General features: G+C 47.0%; 1 protein-coding gene across 2 annotated transcripts; it reads right to left on the bottom strand.

The window, feature by feature from the left end:
* Positions 1–587: 587 nt before the first annotated feature.
* On the bottom strand, positions 588–25,539 carry PM20D1 (peptidase M20 domain containing 1). 2 transcript variants are annotated; one of them, XM_059995879.1, is made up of 14 exons: positions 25,287–25,539; positions 22,622–22,708; positions 20,888–21,120; positions 20,353–20,439; positions 18,972–19,105; positions 18,553–18,672; positions 17,725–17,800; positions 17,291–17,352; positions 16,970–17,048; positions 14,894–14,965; positions 9,525–9,693; positions 7,304–7,403; positions 5,988–6,083; positions 588–4,720 (listed from the first exon to the last, which is right to left on the bottom strand). In XM_059995879.1, exons 1-14 carry the CDS (start codon positions 25,459–25,461, stop codon positions 4,615–4,617), a joined length of 1,596 nt encoding a protein of 531 aa, XP_059851862.1. In that variant the 5' UTR covers positions 25,462–25,539; the 3' UTR covers positions 588–4,614. The 2 variants fall into 2 exon arrangements, with proteins under 2 accessions (XP_059851862.1, XP_059851869.1); XM_059995886.1 differs by lacking the exon at positions 588–4,720 and having other exon boundaries at positions 5,021–6,083.
* Positions 25,540–26,618: the final 1,079 nt, after the last annotated feature.

Genomic DNA, 26,618 nt, shown 5'->3' with positions numbered 1-26,618 from the left:
GGCTCAGCGGCCATGGCTCACGGGCCCAGCCGCTCCGCGGCATGTGGGATCTTCCCGGACCGGGGCACGAACCCGTGTCCCCTGCATCGGCAGGCGGACTCTCAACCACTGCGCCACCAGGGAAGCCCCATTTTTTAATTGGGTTGTTTGGGTTCTTATTGTTCAGTTTTAAGAGTTCTTTGTATGTTTTGGATAACAGTCCCTTATCAGACGTGTCTTTTAACATGCTAATTTAAATTTACAAATTTGGTTCTTCTTCCTTGATCAGACCCTTAGATATTGAGTCTCATTTATTCTTGTAGTGTTAATTTATGTTGCTATGTTGATGACTCCCAAATATCTTTGTCTTAGACTTTTCTTCTTAGCTCCGGACTTGGGTGCCTCAACACTTCCCACTTGTCATATCTGAAATGGAGCTCATCATCTCCTAGATATCTACTCCTTCTTCAGTCTTCCCCTTCTCAGTAAATGTAATCACTCTCCTATTTGCTCAAGTCAGCTGGCTGGGAGTCATTCTTGACTCCTTCCTCTATTTCTCCATCTCCCTACCATCCATCAATCACCAAGTGCCATCCATTGGCTCCACCTCCTAAAGACTTTTTGTTGGATTGATTTTTTTTTTTAATTGAGGTAAAATTCACATAACATAAAATCAACCATTTAAAAGCATACAATTCACTTGCTAATGGATAAACAGCAAGGTCCTACTATAAAGCACAGAGAACTATATTCAGTATCCTATGATAAACCATAATGGAAAATAATATTTAAAAAAAGAATGTATATATAACTGAATCACTTTGTTGTACTGCAGAAATTAACACAACTTTGTAAATCAACTATACTTCAATAAATAAAATAAAAGCATACAATTCACCAACATAGAAAACAAACTTATGATTACCAAAGGGGAAGGGGGGGAGATAAATTAGGAATTTGGGTTTAAAAGATACACACTACTATATATAAAATAAATAAACAACGAGTATAGCAGAGGGAACTATATTCAATATCTTGTAATAACCTATAATGGAAAAGAATCTGAAAAAAAATAGAATAACCTAAAATGAAAGAAAAATGTTTCACGTGTACACTATTCTGTACACGTGAAACATTTTAAATCAGTATACTTCAATTTAAAAAAATACGATCCAGTTAGCATTTAGTACGTTTACAATATTGTGCAACTATTACCTCTATTTAGTTACATTTTCATTACACCAAAAGGAAACCACTTAATCATTAATCACTCCCCCTTCCCCCCTCCCCCTAGCTCCTGGCAATCACTAGCCTGATTTCTGTCTCTATGGATTTCCTATTTTGGATGTTTCGTAAAAGTGGAACCACGTAATATGTGACCTTTTGTGTCTGGCTTCTTTCTCTCAACATAATGAGTTCAAGGTTCATCCATGTTGAAGCATGTGTCATTGCTTTTCATGGCGACTTAATAGTCCACAGTATGGATACAATGTATTTTGTTTATCCATTCACCTGTTGATGGACATTTGGTTTGTTTCCACCTTTTGGCTATTGTGAATAGTACTGCTAGGAGTACAAACTTTTGTTTGAATACATGTTTTCAGTTCTTTTGAGTATATGCTTAGGAGTGGAATTGCTGGGTGATATGGTAATTCTATGTTTAACTTTTGGAGGAAACAATAAACAGTTTTCCACAGCAGCGGCACCATTTTGCATTCCTGCCAGCAAAGGCACCAGGGTTCCAATTGCCCCACACCCTCACCAACACTTGTTGTTTTCCTCTTTTTTAATTATGGCTAACCTAGTAGATGTGAAGGGGTATCTCTTGTGGTTTCGATTTGCATTTCCCTAATGACTAACCTAAATAACTTTTTAATACACCTACCTTTCTCCAATCCACTGACTCGATTTTTCAACTGTTACATTGCAACAGCCTACTTCCTAGGGTAATTATTAGTATTAAATGATTATACACACACAAATCTATCTATATCTAGATATAGATATACATAGATACAATTATTTAGAACAGTGCCTGGAATAGAGTAATCACTGTGTAAGTGTCAGAAAGAAGGAATAAAAGGAAGAAAAGAAGGATGGAAAGATGGAAGGAAGGAAAAATAACCTCTTAACTATTCTTCCCTTTCCCATTGTCCCTAAGTCAAGTTCCAGAATTCCTATCCTGACTTACAAGGCCCAAACAGGCCTCCTTTCAGTTTCCTGAAGGCAGCAGGCTCTCATTTGCACACTCTATTATGTCTGGCACATCTTCCACCGCACCCCACCCCATTCTCCCCAATTCTTTGCCTTGTTAACTCTTATTCAATCTTGAAGTCTTAGCTTATTCATGACCTCCTTACCACAGAGGCCTTCCTGATTCCTCCGACTGGGCACCATCGGGTATATAAAATAAGACCTTATCTCTTAGACCTGGGCAAGAGAGCTCCTTGCCCTGGGCTTCATGCTTTAGAAGGTACCATAGATTACAGCCACAAAAGAACTAAATCTATTAAAAACCTAGAGGTGTTTCTGTCACTTGGGATTCAGCACTCAGTGCTGGCACAGAGCACCTGTCACCCTAAACACATATTTCTAAGACTAACATAGTTCAGGCCCCAGAGAAACGCTTTTCTACATAAATTGCCCTGTGTCTTCAGAAAAAAAAAAAAAATTACATCTGAAATGCCCTGAAGGTTTGTGTGTTGTGTCACTGTGAACTTTGGAGACAGACTAGCTTTGGAGTGCAGGGAGGAATTCAGCTGTCAAAGTGCTTAGCTAAGGGAAAAGAAAATTGACTTGTCAAGTCCTTCCTCTTGGATAGCATGACGGTAATAGGTTCCTGCGCGACATGTTATTTCCCAGGAGTGCTGAGCGACCATTATCTTGCTCCTCTTTGAGTCCCAATTTCTTGTTTTGTAGGAACTCATGAATTAGTGTAATATCTGCAACATTGCACATGGTGGTTGAGGAACATTTCGTAGCATTAAGTAATTTATAGCATTCTTACATTTGTAGGTCTAGATGTCACATATATGAAATGATACTTATCCTTTTTATTGATAGCCTCATGGACACTGAACACAAAAATTGCAAATAGTTTCATTGTTATTAAAATATTTAATTAGGTTTAAAATTTGAAAAAATTAATGAAGTGTCCAACTCTTCAGTAGGAGCTTTGTCTCTCTTATTTCCTCTGGAAGAAAAGAATACTGGGTCTAGAATGGCCAAGTTTTCAGCAACTCAGGCTCAAAATCAAGGGACTTCAGCCAAAATTTACTCCTTTCCTTTCCCACTCTCTTTGCTTATGAATATTTTGTCTTCCTTCCAACCTTAGGGAGGTATGAGTGAGAAGCTTGAGCTAATTCCTTGATGGGGGTGTGCTGTGCACTTGTGATTATCTGCTGAAGCTCTTTCAAGGTGGACTTGGGGAGTGGCAGATGGATGAAGGTAGGGGTGGAGGGAAGTCCCAGGTTCATTGGCCCATCCTGCCCAGAATCTTAGGGCTCACGTTGTTCTGGCCAGCACTTTCAGCTGCTCTTTCCAGAAAACTTCAGGGGACAGAGGGCTGGAATTTCTGTGTTCTCAGAGACAGGATTTGGAGCAGCTCCCTCTCAAGGCTTTCCTTCCCACTCCGGGGGCTCAGAACACTATTGTTTCTGATGCTTGAAGAGAGTGGTGAGACCAGACAGGGACAGCGTTCCCTGCTCACTCTTCTCCCAGTTATCCCACAGATCATTAGAGACCTGGCTGTCCCCAAACTCAAGAAGGGGGAAGAGCTGAACCCAGAAGCAGGGGGTGGGTGTGTAAGGAATGCTGCCAGATGGACGGAGAGATGTGACTAGGGAGAGGTCAGCCAGGGGAACAGAGAGCTTGAGCTAAGAACCAAATCCAACAGTAGAACAGTCTTTGTCCTTGAGATCTCCCTGGGTCAGAATGAATGAGCCAGACACCACAGGTTCTTGGGGCAGGCAGTGTGGTGTGACTGAAAAAGCACTGGACTTGGGGATTTTTGAGCTGCATTTGAATTCTAAGGCTGCCCCTTAAGAACTGTGTAATCTGGGCAAATGACTTCTCCGAGCCTCAGTTTCCTCTTCAGTACTATTAGCACAGGCTTTGGATGCAGACAGACTCTGCCCCTAACACCTGCATGACAAATTACTTAACCTCTGAGCCTCAGTTGCCTCATCTGTTAAAAACAGGGGCAGTAACCCCTTTGGAGTGATTGTCAGTATTAAATAAGATAATCAGTGGGAAGTAGATTTCATCAGTCACAAAGGATCATGGGATAACAATGAGCTTGGGGCCAGGTGACATGGGTTTGAAACTGCCTCCAGCTAGATGCGTAACTTCTCTGAGAACCAACTCCTCCTCTGTAAGAAAAATGATGCCTTCTTCACGGGGGTTCTTATGTGGTTCCGATGAGATAAGGTGTTGTGAAAGCACTTTGTACAGCTCTGCCCAAATGTGAAGAATCCTTTTTGTTCTTCAGCTCACCCTCTAACAAAGGCTGAATGAGTACTGAATTGGCCAGAAAAGGGAGGGCGAGGGAAGGAATGTGAATCTTAGGGGGAGTAGCAGAAAACCTCAAATAATTCCTGCACTGTGTTTCTAACACTTTCCATTAGGCCCCAGCTCCTAAGAACAGCTCACATCCACAGGCAGGCAGGAGGGGCCGGGCATTGTGAGGAGGGAAAAGGAGCCCACTGCCATCAAACCCCAGGAAGGCATGGAAGGTCCTTGTCTGGAGAGGAAAAAAAGAGGGAGTCTTTCAGGTCTCAGCTCCCTCTGTGTCTCCCTCCATGACCTTGACTCCCTTGTGATCCACAAAGCACAGCTCCCAGCCTTGAGCCAAGAAATGCTGCCTTTCAATGCTCCCCACCTGACAGCTACTGAGCAGATTCCAATACGCTCAGGCTTAGATTCCAGAGAAAAAAGACAGGAGCTCTGCAGTCCCCTAATGGAGGGCAGCTCGCCCCTCCCCCTGCCCCACCAGCCAGAGCAGAGCCCCTCCAGGCAGCCCCCCCACCCCATGTCCTCTACTTCTCTTTGATAAGTCTGAATTAGGACATGATGCCAGCGTCCTGCTGGTCCTGGGCTCCAGAGAGAGGCTGCCCTTCTCCTGGGAGCTCAGCCCGTGGGGTGTGCAAGGGAAATGTTTCCACAGATTAGTGCCTCCTGGGGTGGGACAGCAGCAGCAGGTGGCAGGAACAGGGCAGGGGAGGGAGCAAAGCCCAGGGAGCCCTTTGGAGGAGCCCGAGGACAGAGGCTTTCTTCTCCAGGCTCCAGCCTCCAGAACCAGGAGGTCTGGGGTTCCTCCAAAGCCCCCTGCCTCTGTTTTACCCCCCAGCTGATGCAGCATAGACCATTTTATTTGACCAATTGTTGTGGCAATTATGGGAGTATCATAGTTTGACTAAGTCTTCCTCCAGGGGTAGAATAAAAGGGAGGATAAGGGGAGGGATGCAGGGGCAGGAGAGGAGAGATGAAGAGCCAGCTAAACAATCCAAGATGACGGGGCGGGGGCTGGGGGAGGAAAGGAAATTACAGCAAGAAGAAATATATAGGCCATGGAAAAGGCAGCCCAACAAGCGTGCCCTAAATTAAACACTTGTAGAAGGTCAAATCTGGTTGATATTTTTCAAATCTGCATTTGTTCAGTCAGGACTTAACAAGGAGCAGTTAAATCACCAGCGTGAGACAGACAGGCCAGATACCTTCTAAGGTAGTGACAAGAAGGCAGTAAATGCCGGTTGGCTGAGGGATGGAGTTGCCGGGAGGAAGGGAGAAGCCGGGCTCCTGCTGGCCTTCCCCTTCTCCCTGGCCTTGTTCTTGAGTGTTGAGTGAGTTTAGGAGTGAGCAAGGCAGGTGGGTGAGGTCAGTATAATGTGACTTTGACCCAAAGTTTCATCAACACTGGCTTCCCCCTTGGGTTAGTCCTGGCCCAGCATCAGCCATCCCTGATCCAGCTGGCTCCCCGACCTCACAGTTCGTGCAGGTGAGGAACTGGCCTTGGGTCTGCGTCAGCATTCTGGAGGAACTCGAAGATGAACTTCACCTGGGTCTCGTAGGCTTGGACTGAGATTTTCTCATTGATTCCGTGGATGCTGAGGGAAAGAGATTTGGGCGGGAGAGTCCATTGCTCTAGTACAAGTGTTATTACAGAGCACTCCCCACCCTACATCCCCTGAAGCCATTGGCCTTTGACTGTCCAGGGGTAGGAAATGGGCAAGGTGGGAGCAGCCCTTTGTAGGAAGCGAGGTTTCATATGACATGTTGGTCATCTCTCCAGGATCCGTGTCCATGGCGAAGAACAGTGGGGGCAGATAATAATAAACTCCTGGGGACTGCAAATCATCTCCTGCTCTGGAATCCATTTGATAATTTCTCCTCTGAGGGAAAGTTATCTTTTAATTCTAAGGCCAGAATTCCAGCTAGACTTATCTCTAAGCCAGCCACCCCCCACCCCACATTACTAGGGGCACAAGTGGATAGGGAGGGCAATTGCCCAGGGTACCTATGGCTTCTCTACTTCACCTAGAACTTCACCTCCAGATCCGATGCCCACAACCTGCCTCAACACAACACAACATAACCACACATGTAACCTCAAAGATGAAAGGAAATAAAGAATAGCTACCTTCCCCTACCCCCATTAAAAAATGAACACCCCCCCATGAAATCTGTTCTTAAGCTCATATTGAAATATTTTTGTTTTATTGGTAACTGACTTATGATGAGGAAATCGGAGCTGGATATGGTAAAGAGCAGAGAGGTAAATGGCAATCATCCCCCCATACCCCAGGACTAAAAATTTGCTGAAGAACCCACAAAGTAGTAATTCACATGCAGTAGTTGAAATTAGTGCGTAGGTCTCAGACTCCTACACTGTGCTTTCTTTTGAGAATTCAAAGCACAAGCCCACCTTTGACCTCAAATGTGTCTGCATTTCACTGACTGGAAATTGAGAACTCTGGAGTACCCCCTCTTGGGGGAGAAAATGAGATCCAGAGGGGAAGCACTCTCTCAAAGGGAGGAAGAGGTGGGATTAGCGCTCAAGGGTCCTAATTCTTCCAGGTTCTCTCCGGTCATCTGATTATCTCCATCCCTGAAAACAGTCACCAATTCCCACTCATTCTGGGGAGTGGCAAGACTCTGGTGCTCAGGAAAATTGGCCAGTTGGGTTCCATAATATCTTTATTTTAGTTTGTGCAAACCCTGGGTTTCTCCCATTCTGTGGACTGTCAGAAGAACGGTGTGGGAAAGGGACAGGTCAGATGTATCTCCTCTCTCCACCAAGCTGTCCAAACCTGTTCCATTCACTCACCTGCTGAAGCTCTGAGGCTGCAGGTAGATGGGGTTGAACCGGTAGATGCCAGTGGTAAGGTTCGTATAGTGTCTGCTGTCTGTGTTGCCAATACAAGTACCTAGAAAGGAAGAATCAAGAGGAATGGGGCTTTATGTGAGCAGCCAAGCCAGGGAAGTGGTGGCAGGTGGGCTACCTGGGAAACTGGGACCCCTGTGTCACCACAGAAGATGTCTGGCCCTTCCTTGGAAGGCTGAGACTATGAATTTTTGTCCTTCAGGCTACCCATTCTCAAAACCTTTCTAAAACACCACTTCAGCCAGGAACATGGGCTATCTTCCCAAAGGCATTCATGAGACATCCCTTGAATGGTCCAAAGTGCCCTCTCTCCGTGATGACCATGGAGGCCAACAGCATCATTTCATACCCATAGCCAGGTTACTCTAGAAATCTAGATATCCAGAAATCTAAGTACATCTTCCTTATTGCCTGAGTTTTCTTGTGTATCACCCAGGTCAGAAATAAACACTCTCTGGGGGAATTTTACTGCTATAAAATGCAATCTTCTTCAAGTAGAACATAATTTCCTATTATTCTTGCCCTCTGAAGGATGACTCTGTCTTCCTAGAGTCAAACTTCAGGTTTGGAAAGTCCCAGGATACTCTCTAGTGTCCCCCTCTCCTGAAGGTAGCAGGTCACCCCATTCCCCAGTAGGAGTGTTCTTTAAAGAAAGACCCCCTGGAACATCAGTTAAAGTGTGGTGGGATGATCTGCGATGGTAATTTGTGTTTTGTTCTACTTTTCACTCCTGATTTTAAATGGATAATCAGCCCCTTCACAATTCCTGGCTTTGGGGATTTCTGCCAGTTGATGCCTGCCTATCTTTATTCTGTAAAAGCCCAACTCTGTTGATGGGATTATGGCAGGTGCCCCAGAAAGGAGAGGGTAAGATAGGGAGCCTTTGAGGGCCAAGAGAGGAGAATCTGGGAGTGTGCAAGCGAGGGTTCCTAGGTGGTGGGGACCCAGGCCCCGCTCTGTGGCAGGAGTCCAAGCAGGTGGCAAATCTCAGAGGGTACATTCAGGGTATGTTCTTGGGTCTAGAGTCAAAGATCTCACCCCCTGGACAGGCCAGGGAATCCGAGGAAATCTGCAACCTGAAGTGACCTTGTGGCCAGGATAATGGATGTCTCAGAGGCAACCACAAGGACCGATGACCACAGACTAAGGGATCCTGATGCTATGCTATCGCATAAGACCCCAAGGGCCTGATTCAGGTGGTGGTGGTGGTGCTTGGAGGCTTCAATAATGTCTGAGGTTGAATTTCTGAGGAGTGGATCTGATTTAAGTTGATTAAAAAACAAGGCTGCTCTTTTTCCCCACACCCGAGGAGCTTATGGGTGCAGAATTTCACTGTAATCTCTTTAAGGGCCCATGCCTAGCACAGGGGCAGGTCCTAAGTATTAATATTAGCTTAGAAAATGAGAGAATCCATGATTAAAGCTAGATAAAAGGAAAGTGAACACAGGTCTTCACATCAGAGCATCTCTTCCTCACATCACAGACCACAGATTCTCAAACTGTGGTCAGTCATCATTCCAGTGTCAGAATCCCCTGGAGTATTTGTTAAAAAGGCAGATTCCAGGGTCCTCTCCAGAGCTGGTTAACCTGAATCCTTGGGAGTGGGTCCAGGTAACCTGCATTTTAATAAATTCCCTAGGTGATCCTCTTCTCCTGTTAAATTTGAGAACCACCGTCTATACAGCATAGACTTGGAAGGTACGTCAGAAGACTGGGAAAGGGGTGTAGCGGCGCTGCTACTGGGAGAGGTGAAGGAGGTTAATTCAGATGGTACAGCCAGGAGGAGTTTCTGGGCTGCGGATTTTGAGCTCTGTTGCTGAACTGCTATCCTAGAATGGATCAGAACCAGATGGGGAACCTGGCCCCCTCTGGGGCTCCTCCAGAGGAGGGGGAGTCGGAGCCGATCCTCTCCTCCATGCCAGACTGGCTGGCCTAGGTTAAGCAAGGACCCAGGCTTGGCTGACCTAATTTATTGTTTCTGATCCTTTCCTGTTTGCTTTTTCACTTCTACTCAGAGGGGAAAATACAGCTCCAGTCCCATCAGGAGAGGAAGCAGCCAGCTGTTTCCAGGCTGAACAGCTGGGGTGGGGGTGGGGCAGTGGATATTAGACAGGATACAGTTCCAGCTCCCCCTCCCCCCAGCCACAGCTGATGAAGTCATTACCTGGGGCAACAATGTTGACTTCCGGGAAGACAGACTGTATGGTCTGGCGGAGCAGCTGGTAGCCCAAGGCCTGATCATCAGAGGGGCTGACAGGCAGGGGGTCAAAGGCATTCAACACGTGGAACTGGATCCGGTCATCAGCCACAATGTCCTTGGCTAGTTTTAGGACCTTGAGGGAGGAAACAAAGGGAGTTCGATTTATTAATCTGCTATCCAAGTACTGTATGAATTTAAACAGTCTTGATTTCTCTCCAGCAAGGCAGAGCCCTGGAGTTTACAGAGGAGACTCATTTTGGCACTGGGACCTCAATTTCAGCCGACTGGTTGTAGGAGATAGAAGGGCTGGTCTTCCTGGAAATCTACAGCATGGTAGATTTAGGTTAAATGTTTGGGAGGTTGCCTTAACAGCCACGAGGCAGGTGGGGGATTGGAAAATCAGGAAATTGGGTCCTTTCCCTTGGGTTGAGAACCATGGGCTGGGTGAAAATGTAGAAGAGACAGCACAGTGGAAATCTCAACCATCTCGAGACAGGGGGATAGATGTGATGACCTCACTTCAGCCAGGGAGAGTCTCTGACGGATGGTGACAGGGTCATATACTTTCTTTCTTTCTTCTCTCTGGGCATCCCTGCTTCCTCTTTGAAACCGACTGCACTGGAGCCAGGAAGATGAGCTCAACAGACAAGAAGTCAGGAGTTGGGGGACTGGTATTCAAGTTTTCCCTCTGTGCCTCCTTTCCTCAGGAAGGAACCTGAGGAAGCTTCTAGAAAATTCAGTCTGAAATAACTAGAGCTGAACTCAGCAAAAGTCCTGGTCCCAGGCAGGATGTAGACCAGACCCTGAGGATCAGGTCCCGTGGAGCCATGTGGGAATGGACCAGGAAGCTGACTTAGGGTGGCCCCCCAAGCCCACTCAGCCACCCAGGGAAAGTCCCAGCAGTAGTCTCAACCCATCTGATCAGCAGTTGTTTTAGAACTGTCTCTGCCCTAGAAAGGGGAGTGTCTGTCTCACAGCTTGGGGGCATTATCTCAAGAAGACCACTTTTAGGTCAGTGTCCCCTAGAAGCATGCTATGAGCTGAGTCTGGGAAGAAAATGAGGGTTCCTACTTCTGGCTTCGAAACCACCATTTAAAGCAAACCAAATTCCCTGCTGTTGGATTAGGGGTAGGAGCCAATTCACTTGTCAGAGCTTATTTTCACTCTAGCACTTATGTCCCTAATACTCTGCTACAAGAATTAATATATAGTCTGGATATATTCTTGACCCACTGGAAAGGTTCCTGAAGTCATCCCCAGAAGTGTCTGCTGCTCCCTGTCCCAACTCACTTTAAGGTTCCTGCCTCCAGAAATTGAAGACGGCACACAGATTGGACCACCCTCAATGAGCACAAGAGCCCAGGTTTCCCACCAGCTGTTAGGATAGGTCCTGACCCAAACACCTCATTTTTGTATTTCTAGTACGAAGAACATAAAAGGCATGCAATGAACGTTGGATACACACATTTTAAAAGATGTGAACCCATAAAAGTAACAATGGGAGTTGTCTCATTAAGGAGCTTTTGCCCAAGGTTTATCCAGTTGGTATTGCTGGGCTGGGTATCTGAACGTGGTCTGACTTAACCGGGATGCTGCTTTACTGCTTCCAAAGTACCTACAGGTTGAGGTGGCGTGGAGCAGAGCCAGCAAGAGTGTGGTGTGCATTTAAGATGGATTCCTTTGTGGTATGAATTTTGAGCCAGAATTTGAAGGAAGGATACGAAACTGATGGAGAAGAGGCAAGAGGCAGTCTGAGCATGGAGAGGGGCATGTACAAAAACTGAGGAGTAACACCGAACTTTGTGCCACAGACAGCCACTTACTGCTGTGTGATGTTCGGCAAGCTGCTTAACCTCTGTGCCTCAGCTTGCTCATCTGTTAACAGGAGGATAATAGTAGCACCTACCTGGTAAGGTGGTTGTTACCACTACCGGAATATATGTAACGTGCTTAGGCTGGTTCCTGGCACTCCATGTATGGTAGCTGTTATTTGCCTGTTTAGAATGGAGGGACCACCCTGGGCAATAATCAGAGGCACAAGGATGGGACTAAGAGAAGGGACTCATCAATGGTAAGAGGGACCTCAAGGGTCACTGTAGAGCACATTGATCCCTCATTTCTCTGAGCTCTTTTCTATTTTATGCGAAGCTGTATTTTCCTCTCAAGTGAATGATAAATTCGTTGAAGGCAAGGACAATGTGTACTTAAAATTGGTAAGGTCTTTTAGAGTTAGCAAGACCAGCTTCTATCCTACTGAAAGGCTGTTCATTAGATCGTCTGTGACAGGCTGTCATCAGCTTGTCCTTGAATATTTCCAGGGGTGGAAAGCTCACCGTCATGTGTTTTAATATATTCCACCTTTGAACAACCTGTTATGAATGTCTTCCTAATAATGAACTGAGATATGGCTTCCTGTAGCATCTAACCTCCCCCCCACCTCTTTTTATTTATTTTTTAAATATTCTGTAGAGTCCACAGGATAAAATAGTACAAGACACATCAGCAGGATTTCATCTCTGTTGAGATTAGAGGCCTGTGCTCTTGCTACCTGAATGCTGCCCCCAGGTCTTTGCTCCTTCTTGGGTTTCAGTTTGATCGCTTGCTTACTGCTGTCTCTACCCACTAGCACCTAAGCCCCTTTAGAATGGGAATCTTGGCTTGTTCGCCATTTTCCCAAGTGCTTGGAAGAATGTCTAGCCCATAGTGGCCACTCAGTAAACACTTGGTGAATGAATCAGTGAAGGAAGAAAGGAATTTTCTGTAAAACACTCTAGATAGGTGGACATCCAGCCTCTGAGAAGCTCATTACCATCCAAGATGCCATACTCCAAAACTCTCCTTTAAGTGGGGGCTCCCTGAAGTATCTCCCAGTGGCCTTATTTCTACTCCCTGAGGCCCATGCAGAACAAACTTTCCTTTCTACATGGAAGCCTGTTACATTTCTGAAGGCGCTTGTTCCGCACAGATGGGTGCCGGAGACCTATCTACATCCACGACATGGGAGAGACCAGCTAAAGATGGAGGAAGAGGGCTCTGGGAGCCATTTACGTTTCCATCGGATCCAGCGCAAGGCTCTGCACCCTCGGCCCTCAGACCAGCAGGGAGTGTCCCTGATGCATGGAATGGGGCACGAGGGAGAGGAGTGACCAGGACAAAGAGGTGCTGCGTGCTTTTGGGATGACAGGGGCTTTGCATTCCTCCCTGGGGCAGGTGAGCAGGATGGGCCTAAGGATTCCGGAGATTTCACGAGATAGGCCGGGAAGGAAGGCCACTGTGGCAGGGGACTGGAGAGGAGGGAAGAGTGCCAGAACCTGGGGAGATGAAAGCCCCAGCTGGTGGAAAACAGCCCGTGGAAAGGGCATGGAGTTGGAATGAGGATGGAAAAAAAACTGGTGGAAAGAAGCTCAGTGAGGGGAATTCAGTGATTTCCTGGTCCCATGAGTCCCCAGGGAGAGGACAAAGGTTGGCACTGGATGAAAAGCAGCAGAGCCCAGGGCTTACACTGTCCCAGATCCCTGCCAATGCTGGGTGACTCTGGGCTGGCTGTCAACTCATCCCCCCAACCCCTGCAATGAGGGGTGTGCCTCCCGCCCTGTGTGAGGACACACAACATCCTCTGTAGGGAAGGCCCCAGGGAGAAAGGACCACAGAAGTCTAAATGTGGCAGACCCTCGATGACCTGACCCTTACCTTGCTTAATCCTGGAACATATTATTCATCTGACAGTTGTTAGGTTGCTTTTTTTGATCCTTTTCAGAAGGATCAGATTTACCTTCGAAATTCTTTTTAGCTCAACCTGATGTTTAAATAAGCTAGCCTTTCCTACAGATGTCAAACATTCTGTGTATTTCTTTTCACCCTTTAGCTTTCAGTTCAAATATCACATCCTTAGGGAAGCCTTGCCTGACCCCACAGACAAGGTCTGGTTCCTTGTTATATTCTGTGATAGCACCCGGCCCCCTTTCCTCATAGCACTCATCATGGTTTGCAATTATACATTCATTTTTATAATTTTAAAATTGATATTCATAGCAGAACATTGCAAGGCGCTGTCCGCAACCCTCTTCTCTCCAGACTTCACACACCCTTCCCGCGGGATTTTATTGGCTGTAGAGGTTTCAATTAATAATACTCCAGCCTCTATCTCTAGTTCATTCTTTCTCTAGATCTGAGGTATTTATACTTGCCTATTAATATATTAGAAGCTTCTCAAATTTCTAAACCCTTTTATTTCTCTGTGAACTTGCTCTTCTTCCTGAATTCCCAATCTTGGTTAAAGGCATCAGCACCTGGCCAACTACCCAGGTTTAAAACCGTGGGGCCATCCTGTCTTTCACTCACCCCACATCCATTACACACAGCGACCTGCTGAACCCAACTCTCACACCCACCTCTGGTGGGTACCTTCTTCACCCCATGACCACAGCCTTAGTTCAAACCTCTATACCCACTGCCTGAGATGTTGTAACAGCTTAACTGTTTCTTCTTACTCCAGGGCTTCCTCAGCATCACCACTAGCACTGTCTCCCTAAAAAAGAATCTGAGTCTATCACAGCCCTGTTTGAAGACCTCTGAAAGTTCCCTTTTGTCCACAGATTAGAGCCCAAACTCCTCGGCATGGCATACAAGGCCTTGATCCCCAAACTACAACTCCATTTTCATCTTCCATTACTTCTCCCCCAAGTTATCCAACTCTTTAGACTTTATTTGAATTCTGAATGTCTTACTTCTAGCAAAGTCCTATTTGTCTTTAAGTCCCAGTTCAAATTTCTAGTGATCACAAAAGACTTTCTTGATCCTCAGAGGTAGCATCAGCCCCCTTCTGTGCACTGGTCCTGTGGTAATTTGTTCAGCCCTATTTGTTATAATCCAAGTATAGTGTAGTGGCTAAAAGCACAGACTCCGGAACTAGTGCTGGATGTATAATCCTGGGCATGTTATTTACCTCCTCTGTTTATCTGTGCCTCTGTTTTCCCTGTTAAATGAGGATAATATATTGCCTACTTCATAGAGTGGTTGTAGGGATTAAATGAGTACATGTCTACCTGAGAACAGTGCCAAGAGCACAGAAAGTTCACTGCCTGTGTTTGCTACTATTGTTATCATTTCCTATTTGTCACTTATTATTATCATTCATCTCCCATCCCCAGACTCCAAGTTCCCCCAAGCCAGAGATCTCCTATCCCAGCCAAGCACCTGGCACATAGGAAGCCTTTGAAAAATCATTGAACAAATGAGAGCCTGGGCCAGCCCTGGGATTGCAGCTCCACCGCAGTCCCGACAGACACATCTCACTGATGCTGACTCAGTTGTCAGGAACACATGGTACGTACCTCCTGGACTGTCTGTGCAGGGTGAATTCGGAAGTTGACGGTGGCCTGGGCCACAGGGGGGATGACATTCACCTAGAGAGAGACCCACAAATCCTGGCTGAGCCGACTTCAAGCCCCCCACACCTGACCCCTGCCCAGGAAGTGCCAACTACCACCTGCAAGGGGAGAGGAAGCTGATTTGATTGAAAAATCCAAGGCTTAATTTTTTCAGTCAGCCCCTGTCTTCTCTGGGCCCTTGACATGTGTTCAACGCTAGAGGTGTGTCTCTGCTTCAGGCCAGACTTTCATGCTTCTTGGTCCTGGAGGGGGTCACAGAGAGATGCTCAGAGAAAGACTGCTTTCTCTGGGAGTGCACGGACACCTCTGCTTTGGCCCCATGTAGTGTCACAGGCAGTCTTCTGCGTGTGCTCTTTCCCAGGGCACCCAGGACATTTCTGCAGCGGTCAGCGTTAGTCCTTACTCAGGACAGGGCACCCAGAGCATCTGAGGCCCCATCATGGCTCTCAGGGGGTTGATCATGATAATGGTGGTGGTGACGGTGATGGTGATTTCCCACATCCAGCTGCAAAATTTGACTCTGTTCTCTGTTTGACCAGGAAAAATCCAAGACTAATTGGAGAAGAGAGTTAAGCTATGGAGGGAATTTTTCCCCAGAGCCCGCGAGAGAACAGATTCCCCAATTGCCTATCTTTCTTTGAACTGGTATCGTGCAAAAAAAGCACCAGGCTAGGGACAGGAGAACTGGCTGTTATAAATTAGCCATGTGATTTTGAATAATGACAACCTCTTTGTGTCTCTGTCTTTCAATTGGCAATTGGGGCAATAATCCTCTGTGAGGAGGACCAAATGGAATAACAAATGTGAAAGTATTCTGGACAGATAAAAACACCATTCAAATGCAAGGACACAGTACTGTTATTTTGGTGAACTCTCTAGGCAGCTGGTGAAGCCAGCTCGGGCCTGGCTGACACGCCAGACACACTCGGGCCTGGCTGACACACACAGTTACGTCAGGAGTGAATTCTGAGGCACCATTCACTTACACTCAACCCGGGCTGCACAGTACCAGGGCTCCACAAGGCCACACTGTATTCTAGGTGAATGGTGCTCCTTGAATGTGTGCTGGTGGTACTGGTAGAAATTGGAATGGTCTAACTCCTTTCCAGATTTCAGAAAGGCCTCAGCCCAGGCGAGCTAGCGTGGCTAGTTCAAACAGACAAGCCCCTTAGTGGCTGGTCCAACTGGAAGTAGACCAATTTGCTGAAAAGTAGTTCTTGGAAAAAAAATTATCAAAGTAGTGGTTCACCTGAAACTTATTTCTATAAAATGTAAACCTCGGGCGTTTCCTGGTGGTCCAGTGGTTAGGACTCTGCGCTCTCACTGCTGAGGGCCCGGGGTTTGATCCCTGGTCGGGGAACTAGGATCCCACAAGCCTCGCTGCGTGGCCAAAAAAAAAGTAAACCTCATAGAATTTACGTTTGCAAAGGCCACCCAATATTTACTGTATTTTGGGGAATGACAGTGTATGTATTTTAAGTGTTATGTATATCACAAATGTTATAGATTTTTTAAATGGCAGGTGAGTTTCTCTCATTCAATTCAGGGTAACACTAGGGGAAAATATATTCATCATTCATTAATTTGTGAGGTGAATAAATCTTCCAAAATATGAGGAAGAATAATACAAAGGTGGTAGGGAGGTTGGGAATCTTTAAGCCTATGTGACCAAAATGCTAAATTAATATATTACATGTTGAATGAGTATAGGTCACAAGAATTAACTCCCAAATAATGCCTCTTCACACCAGCGTAATGGTTGTTTTTTTGAAGGGGTACAGACCCAGAGAACCTGAGGGGGCCTCTGAAATGCACATATATGAAACTTGTCCAGCAATTTCACGGAGTTTGTAGACGTCAGCTTAGAACGCTTGCTCTTGAGGCTTACCCATCTGATGACACAGGACAGTTCAGCACTGGGCCTTCCTACTATTCAAATTGTAACCAGAGAAGGAAGGAGAAGCCAGGAGATAAAGCCAAGGGATGGAGGGGTGTGTGGGAGGAACCAGGTGGTGTTACCTTGACCCCTGCATTGAACATGGTGAGTGCCGTGGTGGTCCTGACCAGTGCATTGGTTATGTAATTCCTCTCCATCAACCTAAAGCAGAAGGACTAAGGTAAGACATTGTACAATGGAAAGAAAGAATGGGTTGTTGGACTACCCCCTTTCCTGAACCTTGGAGATCTTTAAGACAAGGAGGGATGTCCTATGTACGAATTAGATGTAGTGTCTGGTGGCTGAGGGATGGTTCGTCAGGCCCAGTTAAGCCAAAGAGAGGGGACTGGGAAGTGGGTAGGTTTGGGGTGGGGGATATGAGGGACAGAAAGATAAAACTTTACCTGCTTACAAGGGGCTGAAATAGCCACAGGTTGCTCAGGACTATGTTGGTCGGGAAGGGGAACTGAAAGGGAAAGCAGCAGGTCAGCAGGATTTCAGAGGGGTCAGCATAACAGGCTCACTGTTCTGGGGCCTGCGTCTCTCCCTACTTTGGATCTGCCTTGAGGGCACTTGGCAGTAGCCTCAAGGATGAGTGGGAACCAGCTCCCTCAGGCTGCCCGGTGTTAGATCTCAGGTTCTCAGCCTGAGCACCAAGAGCCCCAAAGAACAAGCTGGATCCCCACATCTTGGGCTCAGCCACAGGCTGGGAACAGGGGAGAATGGGCAGAGCACTGGTCAGCAGTAGGGCTCCTTTATTACTCGAAAGGCAACTTGTCCGCCACCCTTTCTTCCTCTTCCACAGCTGACAAGGGGTCTGCGAGATTCCTTCTCATACCTCGTTTGCCAGCTGCTGCAATGCCATCTTGAACGGCCCGCCTCCAAACATGTTTGGCATTGGTGTCTGCTCCAGTCTGGAAGAGAAATGGAGCTCTCAAGACTCACTCAACTCAGTCTAAGACCAGCAGAGTCTGAAGAGAAGGAGAGAGATAGGATGTTTCAACAGGCCTGGCCAGGAGGCCTCCCACTCACCTCCCCATCACCTCCACCAATCCAACCGTTCCAAGATCTCAAAGCACAAGTGGGGCCGTCCCTGTCTACCAAGCCCAAGGTAGGCACCCCCAGTCTCATTGCACCTACCACACTGCAGCCAAATTGTCAGTCTCTTTCGCTAACTGTTGAGTTCCTAGAGGAAAGGGACTGTCTGTATGCCCATCACTGGGCACAAAGTCTTGAACATGGTAGATAGTTAAATATTTAAATGAATGAATATAATTCCTCTTCCTACTCTGCAAGAAAACCGGCCAGAGGTAAGCTCTGCTGTTATAGACCCGGACCCACAGCCAGCAGCCTTTATTTGCCTTAGTTATCTTGCCAGGGCAGGTGGAGAATTTAGACAGTTCTTTTCCAGCTTGTGAGCTCTAACTTCAGGCCTGGACTTTGGACTGTTCCAGCTACCTAACCTAGCTTTTGCCTGCTGGCCCTTACTTGCCATAATGGATAGATCCTCTTCTGATGTCTAACCCACTGTCCTTCCCGCAGCCCCCATGGCGGCTTCTCAGCCCAGCTTCAGGACAAGAAGCTTAGCTTCCTCACACTCAAAGTGGGAAAATGCCAGGTCTTCCAGCCTGAGTCTGGCAAGGGAGCAGGGCCAGGAATTGCTTACCGGCTGACAGCAGCTGCGAGGATGCCAATGCTTGTTTCCTTTGGAGGAGCTGAAGAATGGCCTGGAGTCATGTTTACTTGCAGCATGAGGTCAATTGCACCCTTCTCGGAGACTGAAACCCTGTAGGAGAGGGTCAGAGAGGGCCCTCCTGACCTCCTCCCACCCTGAATGATCCCATAGGCCCCAGGCCCATCTGTGCAGTGTCTGGTGGGCCAGGAGGTCAGCTTCATGCTGCTTAACAAAATGTACTCTAGAGGAGGAAGGGAAAGGGAAGCCCAGACCTGGTCGAAGATCGGGGTGATTAAAGCAAGAGGAGTAAAATAAAGAGTTGTTTCGCATGGTCTAGAGACACCAGGCTGAGGTCAACTCTAATGGGGTGAGAACGCCTTCCAAGCTGGGGGCTGGGGTGCTTTACTCACATGGCAAAGGGCTTCTGGAGGTTGGGAATGAAACCATCCAAGATGAAGCTCCCCTCATCCACAATGAAGGCTAGCTGGATGCCCCTTGCCTGTAGGAGGGCTGAGATCTTCTGAGCCCCCTTTACCCCTGATACCTGCAGACATTGAACCCAGAGCCACAGTCCTTCTCAGCCTGACCTCCAGAGGTAGCTCATAGAGACCCATTCAGCATAGCTGGGGGCTCCAGAGCCTCCCCACCCAGGCTTCTTCCTGGGGGGCAGGGCCCTTGACAATCCTGCCTCACAGAATCCTGGAGTGTCAGAGCTGGAAGGGCCCAATGCCCCTCATTTCACAAGGGAAGAGACTGGGACCCAGAGCGTGAAGTGATTTGCCCAGGGTCAAAGCAAGTGGCATCACTGGAAATAAAACACATTCGTTGATCTCCCTGTTATTTCTCTTCCCATCACACCAGTCCTTCTCTAGGCGTATCTGATGGATTACGTGCCTGCCTCAGGTATTACCAGGGAGTCTGTTAAAAATTCAGATCTATGCATATCACTAAGTGAAAGAAGCCAATCTGAAAAGACTATATACTGTATAATTCCAACTATATAACATTCTAGAAAAGACAAAATTATAGAGACAGTAAAAAGATCAGTGGTTGCCAGGGTTTGGGGGAAGGAGAGAGGGATGAATTGGCAGAACACAGAGGCTTCTTAGGGCAGTGAAAATATGTATGACACCATAATGATACCATATATGTTATTACACATTTTTCCAAACCCATAGAATGTACAACACCAAGAGTGAACCCTAATGTAAACTATAGCTTTGGGTGATTATGATGTGTAGGTTCATCATTTGTAACTAACATACCACTCTGGTGGGGGATGTTGATATTGGCAGAGGCTGTGCATTTGTGCAAATAAGGGAAATCTCTGTATCTTCTCATTTCTGCTGTGAACCTAAAACTGCTCTTAAGAAAAAAAGTCTTGGGCTTCCCTGGTGGCGCAGTGGTTGAGGGTCTGCCTGCCGTTGCAGGGGGCGCGGGTTTGTGTCCTGGTCCGGGAGGATCCGCGTGCCGCGGAGCGGCTGGGCCCGTGGGCCGTGGCCACTGGGCCCGCACAGCGGGAGAGGCCGCAGCAGTGGGGGGGTCCACGTAACGCAAAAAAAAAAAAAAAGTCTTTAAAAAACAACAAATTCGGATCTATGGCACAGAGCCCGGGCATCTGCATTTTGGTCAAAGTCCTTAGATATTTCTGGCGACAGATACACAGAGAAGTTGGCAAATTACCACGCCATATCCTGGAGACAGTGCAGCCGGGCAAACCAGACCAGGGCGAAGCATACTCCCTCCCCCAATAGGGGACCCAGAGATAGGTATAGGATGAGGGGGTTCTACCTCCTCATCATGGCCCAGAGCGATGAAGAAAGATCTTCGGGGGATGTAGTTTCTGATCAGCAGAAGCTCCAAGGCCTGCAGGATTGCCTGGGGGACAGAAGGACAATGGAAGAGGAGAAAGGCTTATTCTCTAAGGTGTGGCACCAACGGGCATCAGAGACATTTGGCTGCTGGCAATAGGGCTGATGGGACTAGGATGTGATAGACTCTCTTTGGAGAGAACAAATTAAAATGGTCCCAGGGGATGGGATGTAGGGAAGCAGAGCTCTGCATGAAACTTTTACCACCTAGAGAAAAGCATAAATTTATCAGTGTCAGAGCTGAAAGGGTACCTGGGGATCATCTGCTCTAATCCCTATTTCACACTTGAGAAATCGGGGCCTAGGGAAGTAACAAACTGATGACTGGAACCGAGGTATCCTGAAGCCTAGGTTCTTTCTACCATAGCCTCCTGCCTCCCAGGGGTTAGCCAAGCACCCCCCTCCTGGGTTAATCTTTAGGACTCCAAGGCAGAGGGAACATAGCGTTTCAAGACCATAAGAGAGTTCTTGTTGTCCAGTGTGCCTCGACCATAGATGAAGCCATCACTCTCCAACCCAGAGAACGGGGGCACGTCCCAGCCTTCGTCAGGGGCAGGCACCACATCAATGTGAGCGAGGAGCATGTAGGGCTGCAGGCTGGGGTCTGAGCCTTGGACAGTGAACAGGTGGCTGTACTCTCCCACAGCTTCATGCTGGATAAAGCTGGTTTTGAACACAGTAGGAAAGACTAGAAGCAGAGAGATGAAAAGCAATGAGAGAAAGCCAGATTCAACAGTTGCTTTTGGTTTTCCTACCATTTGATTCTCCCTGCTTTTTTCTTTTCCCTTTAAAACATGCAGCCTCCTTTAGGAAGCCTTCTGGTACAAAGCCAGTCTGATTCCTGATTTGCCCAATCTCTGAAATACCTCTTCCCTATATTATAATGTGCTATTACTGTGTAATAACCTGCATATCAAGACCCCACCCTTATGACAGATAAGAGCTCAATATCTGGCTTGGTCTGACCTCTAATGTTGTCACAAATACACGTTACAGGATGACGGAGATGAAGACTGTGTTAAATTTTAAATATAATAGGCCCCAGTATCCAAATTACTTGGAACCAAACATGACCACTATATATATATTAAAAAATCAGAGATAGTTTTCTTTTACAAAATAATACTTTTAATGTTTGTGTTATATGGAGATAAAAGATTATTCTGTCTAGCATATGACCACAATTTTGTGTGCAGGTGTGGGTGTTCCCAGGGTCAACTATTCTGGTTATAGATAAGTATTAACACAGGCGGCCTTAGAAACATGGGAGAAAGAACTTTGATCTCCCTCTGGGCTGTGTTGGAAGAATCCATATATACCTCTGTGGATACCTAAAACCAACCAACCAAACAAAAACAAAGAATATGCTTTTTTCTTGTCAGCCAGCTTACCTAGTCTACTCTTACTGTACATTTCTTTCCTGATTTTTATTTCCTATTTAGTAAAGACTTTCAGCCTGCTGGATTGATCCCAGATCCACCCGTCCCCAGAGTGTTAGAGAGGGGGCTACTTGCCGTGCCTTTGCCAGCCCCTCCCGCCTGAGACTTGAGGGGGGCTGTTTTTTATTTGATTTAGGAAAGTGGCCTCACTACTTTCCATGAGCTTTTTCTATGGGGAGGGGGAGCTCCAAGTCTCCTTTTTTCCGTTGACCCATATTTCTTTAGCTCATGGGCAGTGGGGTAGGGGGAGAGGACTGATGTGATAGTTCAAAGCTGTCGACTGCCTAGAAGCTCAGAAACGTGTTAGTAATGAATCTGGAGTAGGGCTTGGGTAGGTGGGATGTGCACATGTGTGGGCTGTAGGTATGTGTATGGAGGTAGGAGTGGGAGGAGCATGGAGCATAGTTCTGGCAACTATGGGAGAAGGAATTCCTAGTCCTACCTTTTGATTAGATTATATGTATTGACTGACATATTTAGGGCAAAGATTGGGAGAGTTCAAACTCCAACCCAACAGCTATGTGCCTTGGTTCTTCAAAGGGCAAATCTATAGTCTCTACTCTGTGTCCACTCTAAGTCCTGGACTCTCCCTTCTATTGCTCCCCACTATGTACAAACTTTGGTCAAAAGAGGCCCATACAAATTAGGTTGCCCGTGGTCAGTCACAAATTAAACTTCTTTATCACTTCGTAAAAGCACCGTGTCTCCAGCGCTACCTCTCCTGCCCCTTGTGCACAGTTTGTGGCTGACCTTTATGAATGTATTCTCCAAACTGAGCCAGGGCTGTCGTGTTGAGCTCCTCGGGGCTGAAAGACACTGTTGGAATCTGGACGGCACCTATCAGAGTCAGAGATGGAAGATGATAACAACCATTGATTTTTCCACAGCCCTCTGTACATAAAAAGTTCTCTTGCATTCATTATCTTATGGTGGAGGGCAATACAATCCTTTGAGGTAGGCACTGTCGTTTTCCCTTATTCGAAACTGAGGAAACAAGCTTACAGGCGTTAGGTGAGCTGCTCAAGACCGTCCAGAAACAAGCAGTAGAACTGGGATTTAAACTCAAGTTCTTTGAATTTATTTAGGCTAATATGGTTCTTAAAGGAAAATAAAGTCCGAGATGGGATGGGGTGGGGGAGGTCAGACAGGAGTAGATTTTATATCCTGACCCTGAGTGGGAAGCTGCTATAAATTGCTTCTAAGGTCTCACTCTGCCTCTGAAGCCACCCTCCCTTCAATGAATCTAAGGAGCCCGCTGTCCTGGGTCCCTACGAGAATGAAGCTTTGTGTGCTTTTCTGTACAGAGAGTAGGCATATTCCTCTTAGACTGGCTCATCCAGAGTCTCACTGTTCTCTCAGCCAAGGCCAGCTTTTTGGGCACATGATGCCTGGGAAGGGGTGGATTTAGAAGCTCCCGAACAAGCTCTTCAGTCATAAACAATCTCATCCACTCTACCCGGAAGTCTCAGTTGCTGAGTTGCCACTAGGTTGATCCCTTGGTGAAGGCTTTACATTCTTAAAGAGTTCCACTATCAAATGCAAACAGCGGGGGTGGGGGGGGGGGAGGAGGGGCGCAGAAACACATGGATCATGAAATTATTTGATTAGATGGCTGTCCGAAAACACTGGGAACAAATGCACCCAGGGCAGCTTGATGTCAAGGGAGGGCCTCTGACTTCTGTACTCAGTTTTGCTAAGAGTCAACCCTGCGTCATAGCCTACCACATAGTTGGGGAAGCCAAGGTTCAAAAAGACTAAAACTGCCTACATGAGATGGAGAGGCAGACTCAAGTTCTGAACTCAGGTGTTTTGTCCCCTGCTCAGCATTCTAAGCCATGTTGCTATGAGGCCCCTTTTTTAGGTTCTAATCTAGCTTTTGCTTTCTTCTGTGCAGGGAGACTCTAGTGAGCTGCTTGCCCAATGCCCTTCAGAGAACTATTTATACTATGATGCTTTGGGAAAGCCCTGCTCTGCCTCCCAGGCCTATCGCTCCAGCACAAACACAATTTATATTTAACAATGAGGGCTAGCTTTTGCATCTGCCGGCACATGTTTACGTAGGCAGTTTCTTTTAATCCATCACTTAATGGAAGGGAAAAGACTGGCGTTAAGCCCAATGGTGAGGAAGGATCTCATTATACCACAGGATCTAGCACTCAACAGAAACTTTCTTCTTTTCTCCTGGAAAATGCAGATTGGGAAGGTAAATAAATTTTTAGCCTTGGTTTGCGGTCTAGGGGAGAGATGTCCTTTAGGAGAAGAAATTAGGAACATCTCACACCCCGGCAATACTCCCACACCTCTTTTTGGAGCCATCTAGAAACTACAGGCACTAGATGTTGTCACCCAGTGCTTACTCCAAGGTGCGGGGTGCTGGGGAAGATCATTTAACTGACCTAAACTTCAATTTCCCTTATCTGTAGATAAAATTCAGATTATTTAGTCTTAAGTGATTTAACAAGTGAAAACTCTCAAAGTTAAAAGCTGTTGTATTTTTTTTTTTTTACTCATTACACATTTATTGTACATTTTCACAATCTGGATTTGCCACAGAACTGGGGGCATGGGGTGAGGGAAGGGGGGGCAGGGGATACTGGGATAATATGAGGGGTCTAGAACACAGCACCCTCACCCCCAGCATCTCTCCCTACCCTTTCACACCACAGCTTAGATCTCCCTACTCCCCCTCCACACAGAAACCTCGAGTGTGGGGGGAAGAGTTTAGGGGGTCCCCTCCAGTGTCAGGTTAAGGGACTGCACCCTCAGATCCCTAAAATTGTGCCATTTAAAAAGACGTTAGACCCTTCCTTTATCACTTCACCTAAGGAGGAGACCTGGAGAGGGGCAAGAATCCCCATCTTCCAGCAAGTCCTACATTGGCAGTGATCAGTACCCTCAGCCTGAATTCAAGGGGGCAGTCAGAGGAGCTGGGCAGTGATGGGGTAACACCCCCCAAATGAGGGAGGAGGGTATCCAGTCCAACCTCCAGCAGGGGTGGGGCCAGAGATTTCACGCAGGAGTTGGAGGGATTCTTTGCCCTGCCCCGTCCTCCCCAAGGCAGTGATGACCCCCTGACACACTGGCAGCCATCTCTTCCAAAAGAGATGAGATTGTGGCCAAACCCCGTGCTCCAGGCAAGCGGAGGTGGGGGTGGGGTAGTGTGGATAAGGGCAAAGTTGAAGCTTCCAGGGTAGGCTGGGAACGCTGGAGTCCCCAGAAGCCAGGTCTAGGAGAAGAATGGGCTCCCCAAGCCGGGCACGAGGTGCCGTGAATGGGGCCAGGGCTCGGCGGTGGGGTGTTGCGGAGCTCGAGCTCGAGTAGCCGACCTCTGTGGCGGCAGAAGGGAGTCGCGGGTTGGCCCGAGGAGACAGCGACCTATATATGAGAATAAGTGGTGAAGGGGACCCAGGTTCACCTTTCAGAGCCTCCTTCATTGCGACGCGCTCCTCTTGGCTGAACTGAGAAGGGATTCGCGGCGCCCTCTGATGCCCCTTGCCCTTGCCCCGCAGGCCCTTCGATCTGGAGACGGCGGCGATACCTAGCAGTAGCACAGCCGCCAGGGTCAGCAGGCAAACGTACGGCCGAGCCATGTTTCTCTCAATTCCTCGCTGCCAGTCGGCGGGCTGGAGTTTGGACCTAAATACCCAGCCGGCGATCTTCGGCCTGTCACTGCTCTAATTCCCGCAACTGCCTTAGTCTCACTCCATTCCCAGGGCTGGCCAATCATCCCTTGCCTGGAGATGCAGGACAACCAATCCACGGGACGGCCCCGCCCCAGGCCCGCAAGGCCTTTTGGGGGTTGTGGTTTCTCGCCCTGTAGCTCGTAGCGTAGGGTTCCAGGCAAGTTAGTGCAAGGTCTTGCCTGCACTTGATCTTCTGCTTTGAGATACTCGTAAATCCCTTTCTAGATGACAACAGACCAAATAAAAGGGGGAAAGGCAAATAAATGAACAAAGTTTATCAGACCTTTATCTACTTCTCGCTTCCTCTGAAGCTTAGGGCTTGACTACCATTCTCTTAGATTCCATTGAGAAAGCTCTGCACCCCTTGGCTTGATTTCATTTGAATTGGAACAGTATTGCTCTGTCTATAGACATTGTTTTGAAGTATATTAGATGAGAGTGTTTGCGTCTGTTTAGGAATTCGCTGAAAGTGTTTTTGATATCAATGTTAACACTGCATTTTTGCAACTCCAGGCAAATACATTAAGACTGAAGGATTTTTTATTTTATTTTTTTTAACATCTTTATTAGAGTATAATTGCTTTACAATGGTGTGTTAGTTTCTGCTTTATAACAAAGTGAATCAGTTATACATATACATATGTCCCCATATCTCTTCCCTCTTGCATCTCCCTCCCTCCCACCCTTCCTATCCCACCCCTCTAGGTGGTCACAAAGCACCAAGCTGATCTCCCTGTGCTATGTGGCTGCTTCCCACTAGCTATCTACTTTATGTTTGGTAGTGTATATATGTCCATGCCACTCTCTCACTTTGTCCCAGCTTACCCTTCCCCCTCCCCGTATCCTCAAATCCATTCTCTAGTAGGTCTGCATCTTTATTCCCATCTTGCCCCTAGGTTCTTCTGACCATTTTGTATTTTTCTTTTTTTAGATTCCATATATATGTGTTAGCATATGGTATTTGTTTTTCTCTTTCTGACTTACTTCACTCTGTATGACAGTCTCTAGGTCCATCTATCTACTGCAAATAACTCAGTTTCGTTCCTTTATATGGCTGAGTAATA

This window comes from Delphinus delphis, chromosome 1 (genome assembly GCF_949987515.2).
Source record: "Delphinus delphis chromosome 1, mDelDel1.2, whole genome shotgun sequence".
Lineage (NCBI taxonomy): Eukaryota > Metazoa > Chordata > Mammalia > Artiodactyla > Delphinidae > Delphinus > Delphinus delphis.
The sequence above is the reverse complement of the archived record's forward strand: the minus strand, read 5'-3'. Positions and strand labels throughout refer to the sequence as shown.

What these genes read in the sequence shown, in the direction of transcription:
- PM20D1 (XM_059995879.1), bottom strand. Translation starts at nt 25,461, where the DNA reads ATGGCTCGGCCGTACGTTTGCCTGCTGACCCTGGCGGCTGTGCTACTG. An exon ending in AATGAAGGAGGCTCTGAAAG is followed by an intron (nt 22,709 to 25,286) that starts GTGAACCTGGGT and finishes TGACTCTGATAG; the next exon opens with GTGCCGTCCAGATTCCAACA. An exon ending in AATGCTGACGCAGACCCAAG is followed by an intron (nt 4,721 to 5,987) that starts GCCAGTTCCTCA and finishes TTTCCTCTCCAG; the next exon opens with ACAAGGACCTTCCATGCCTT.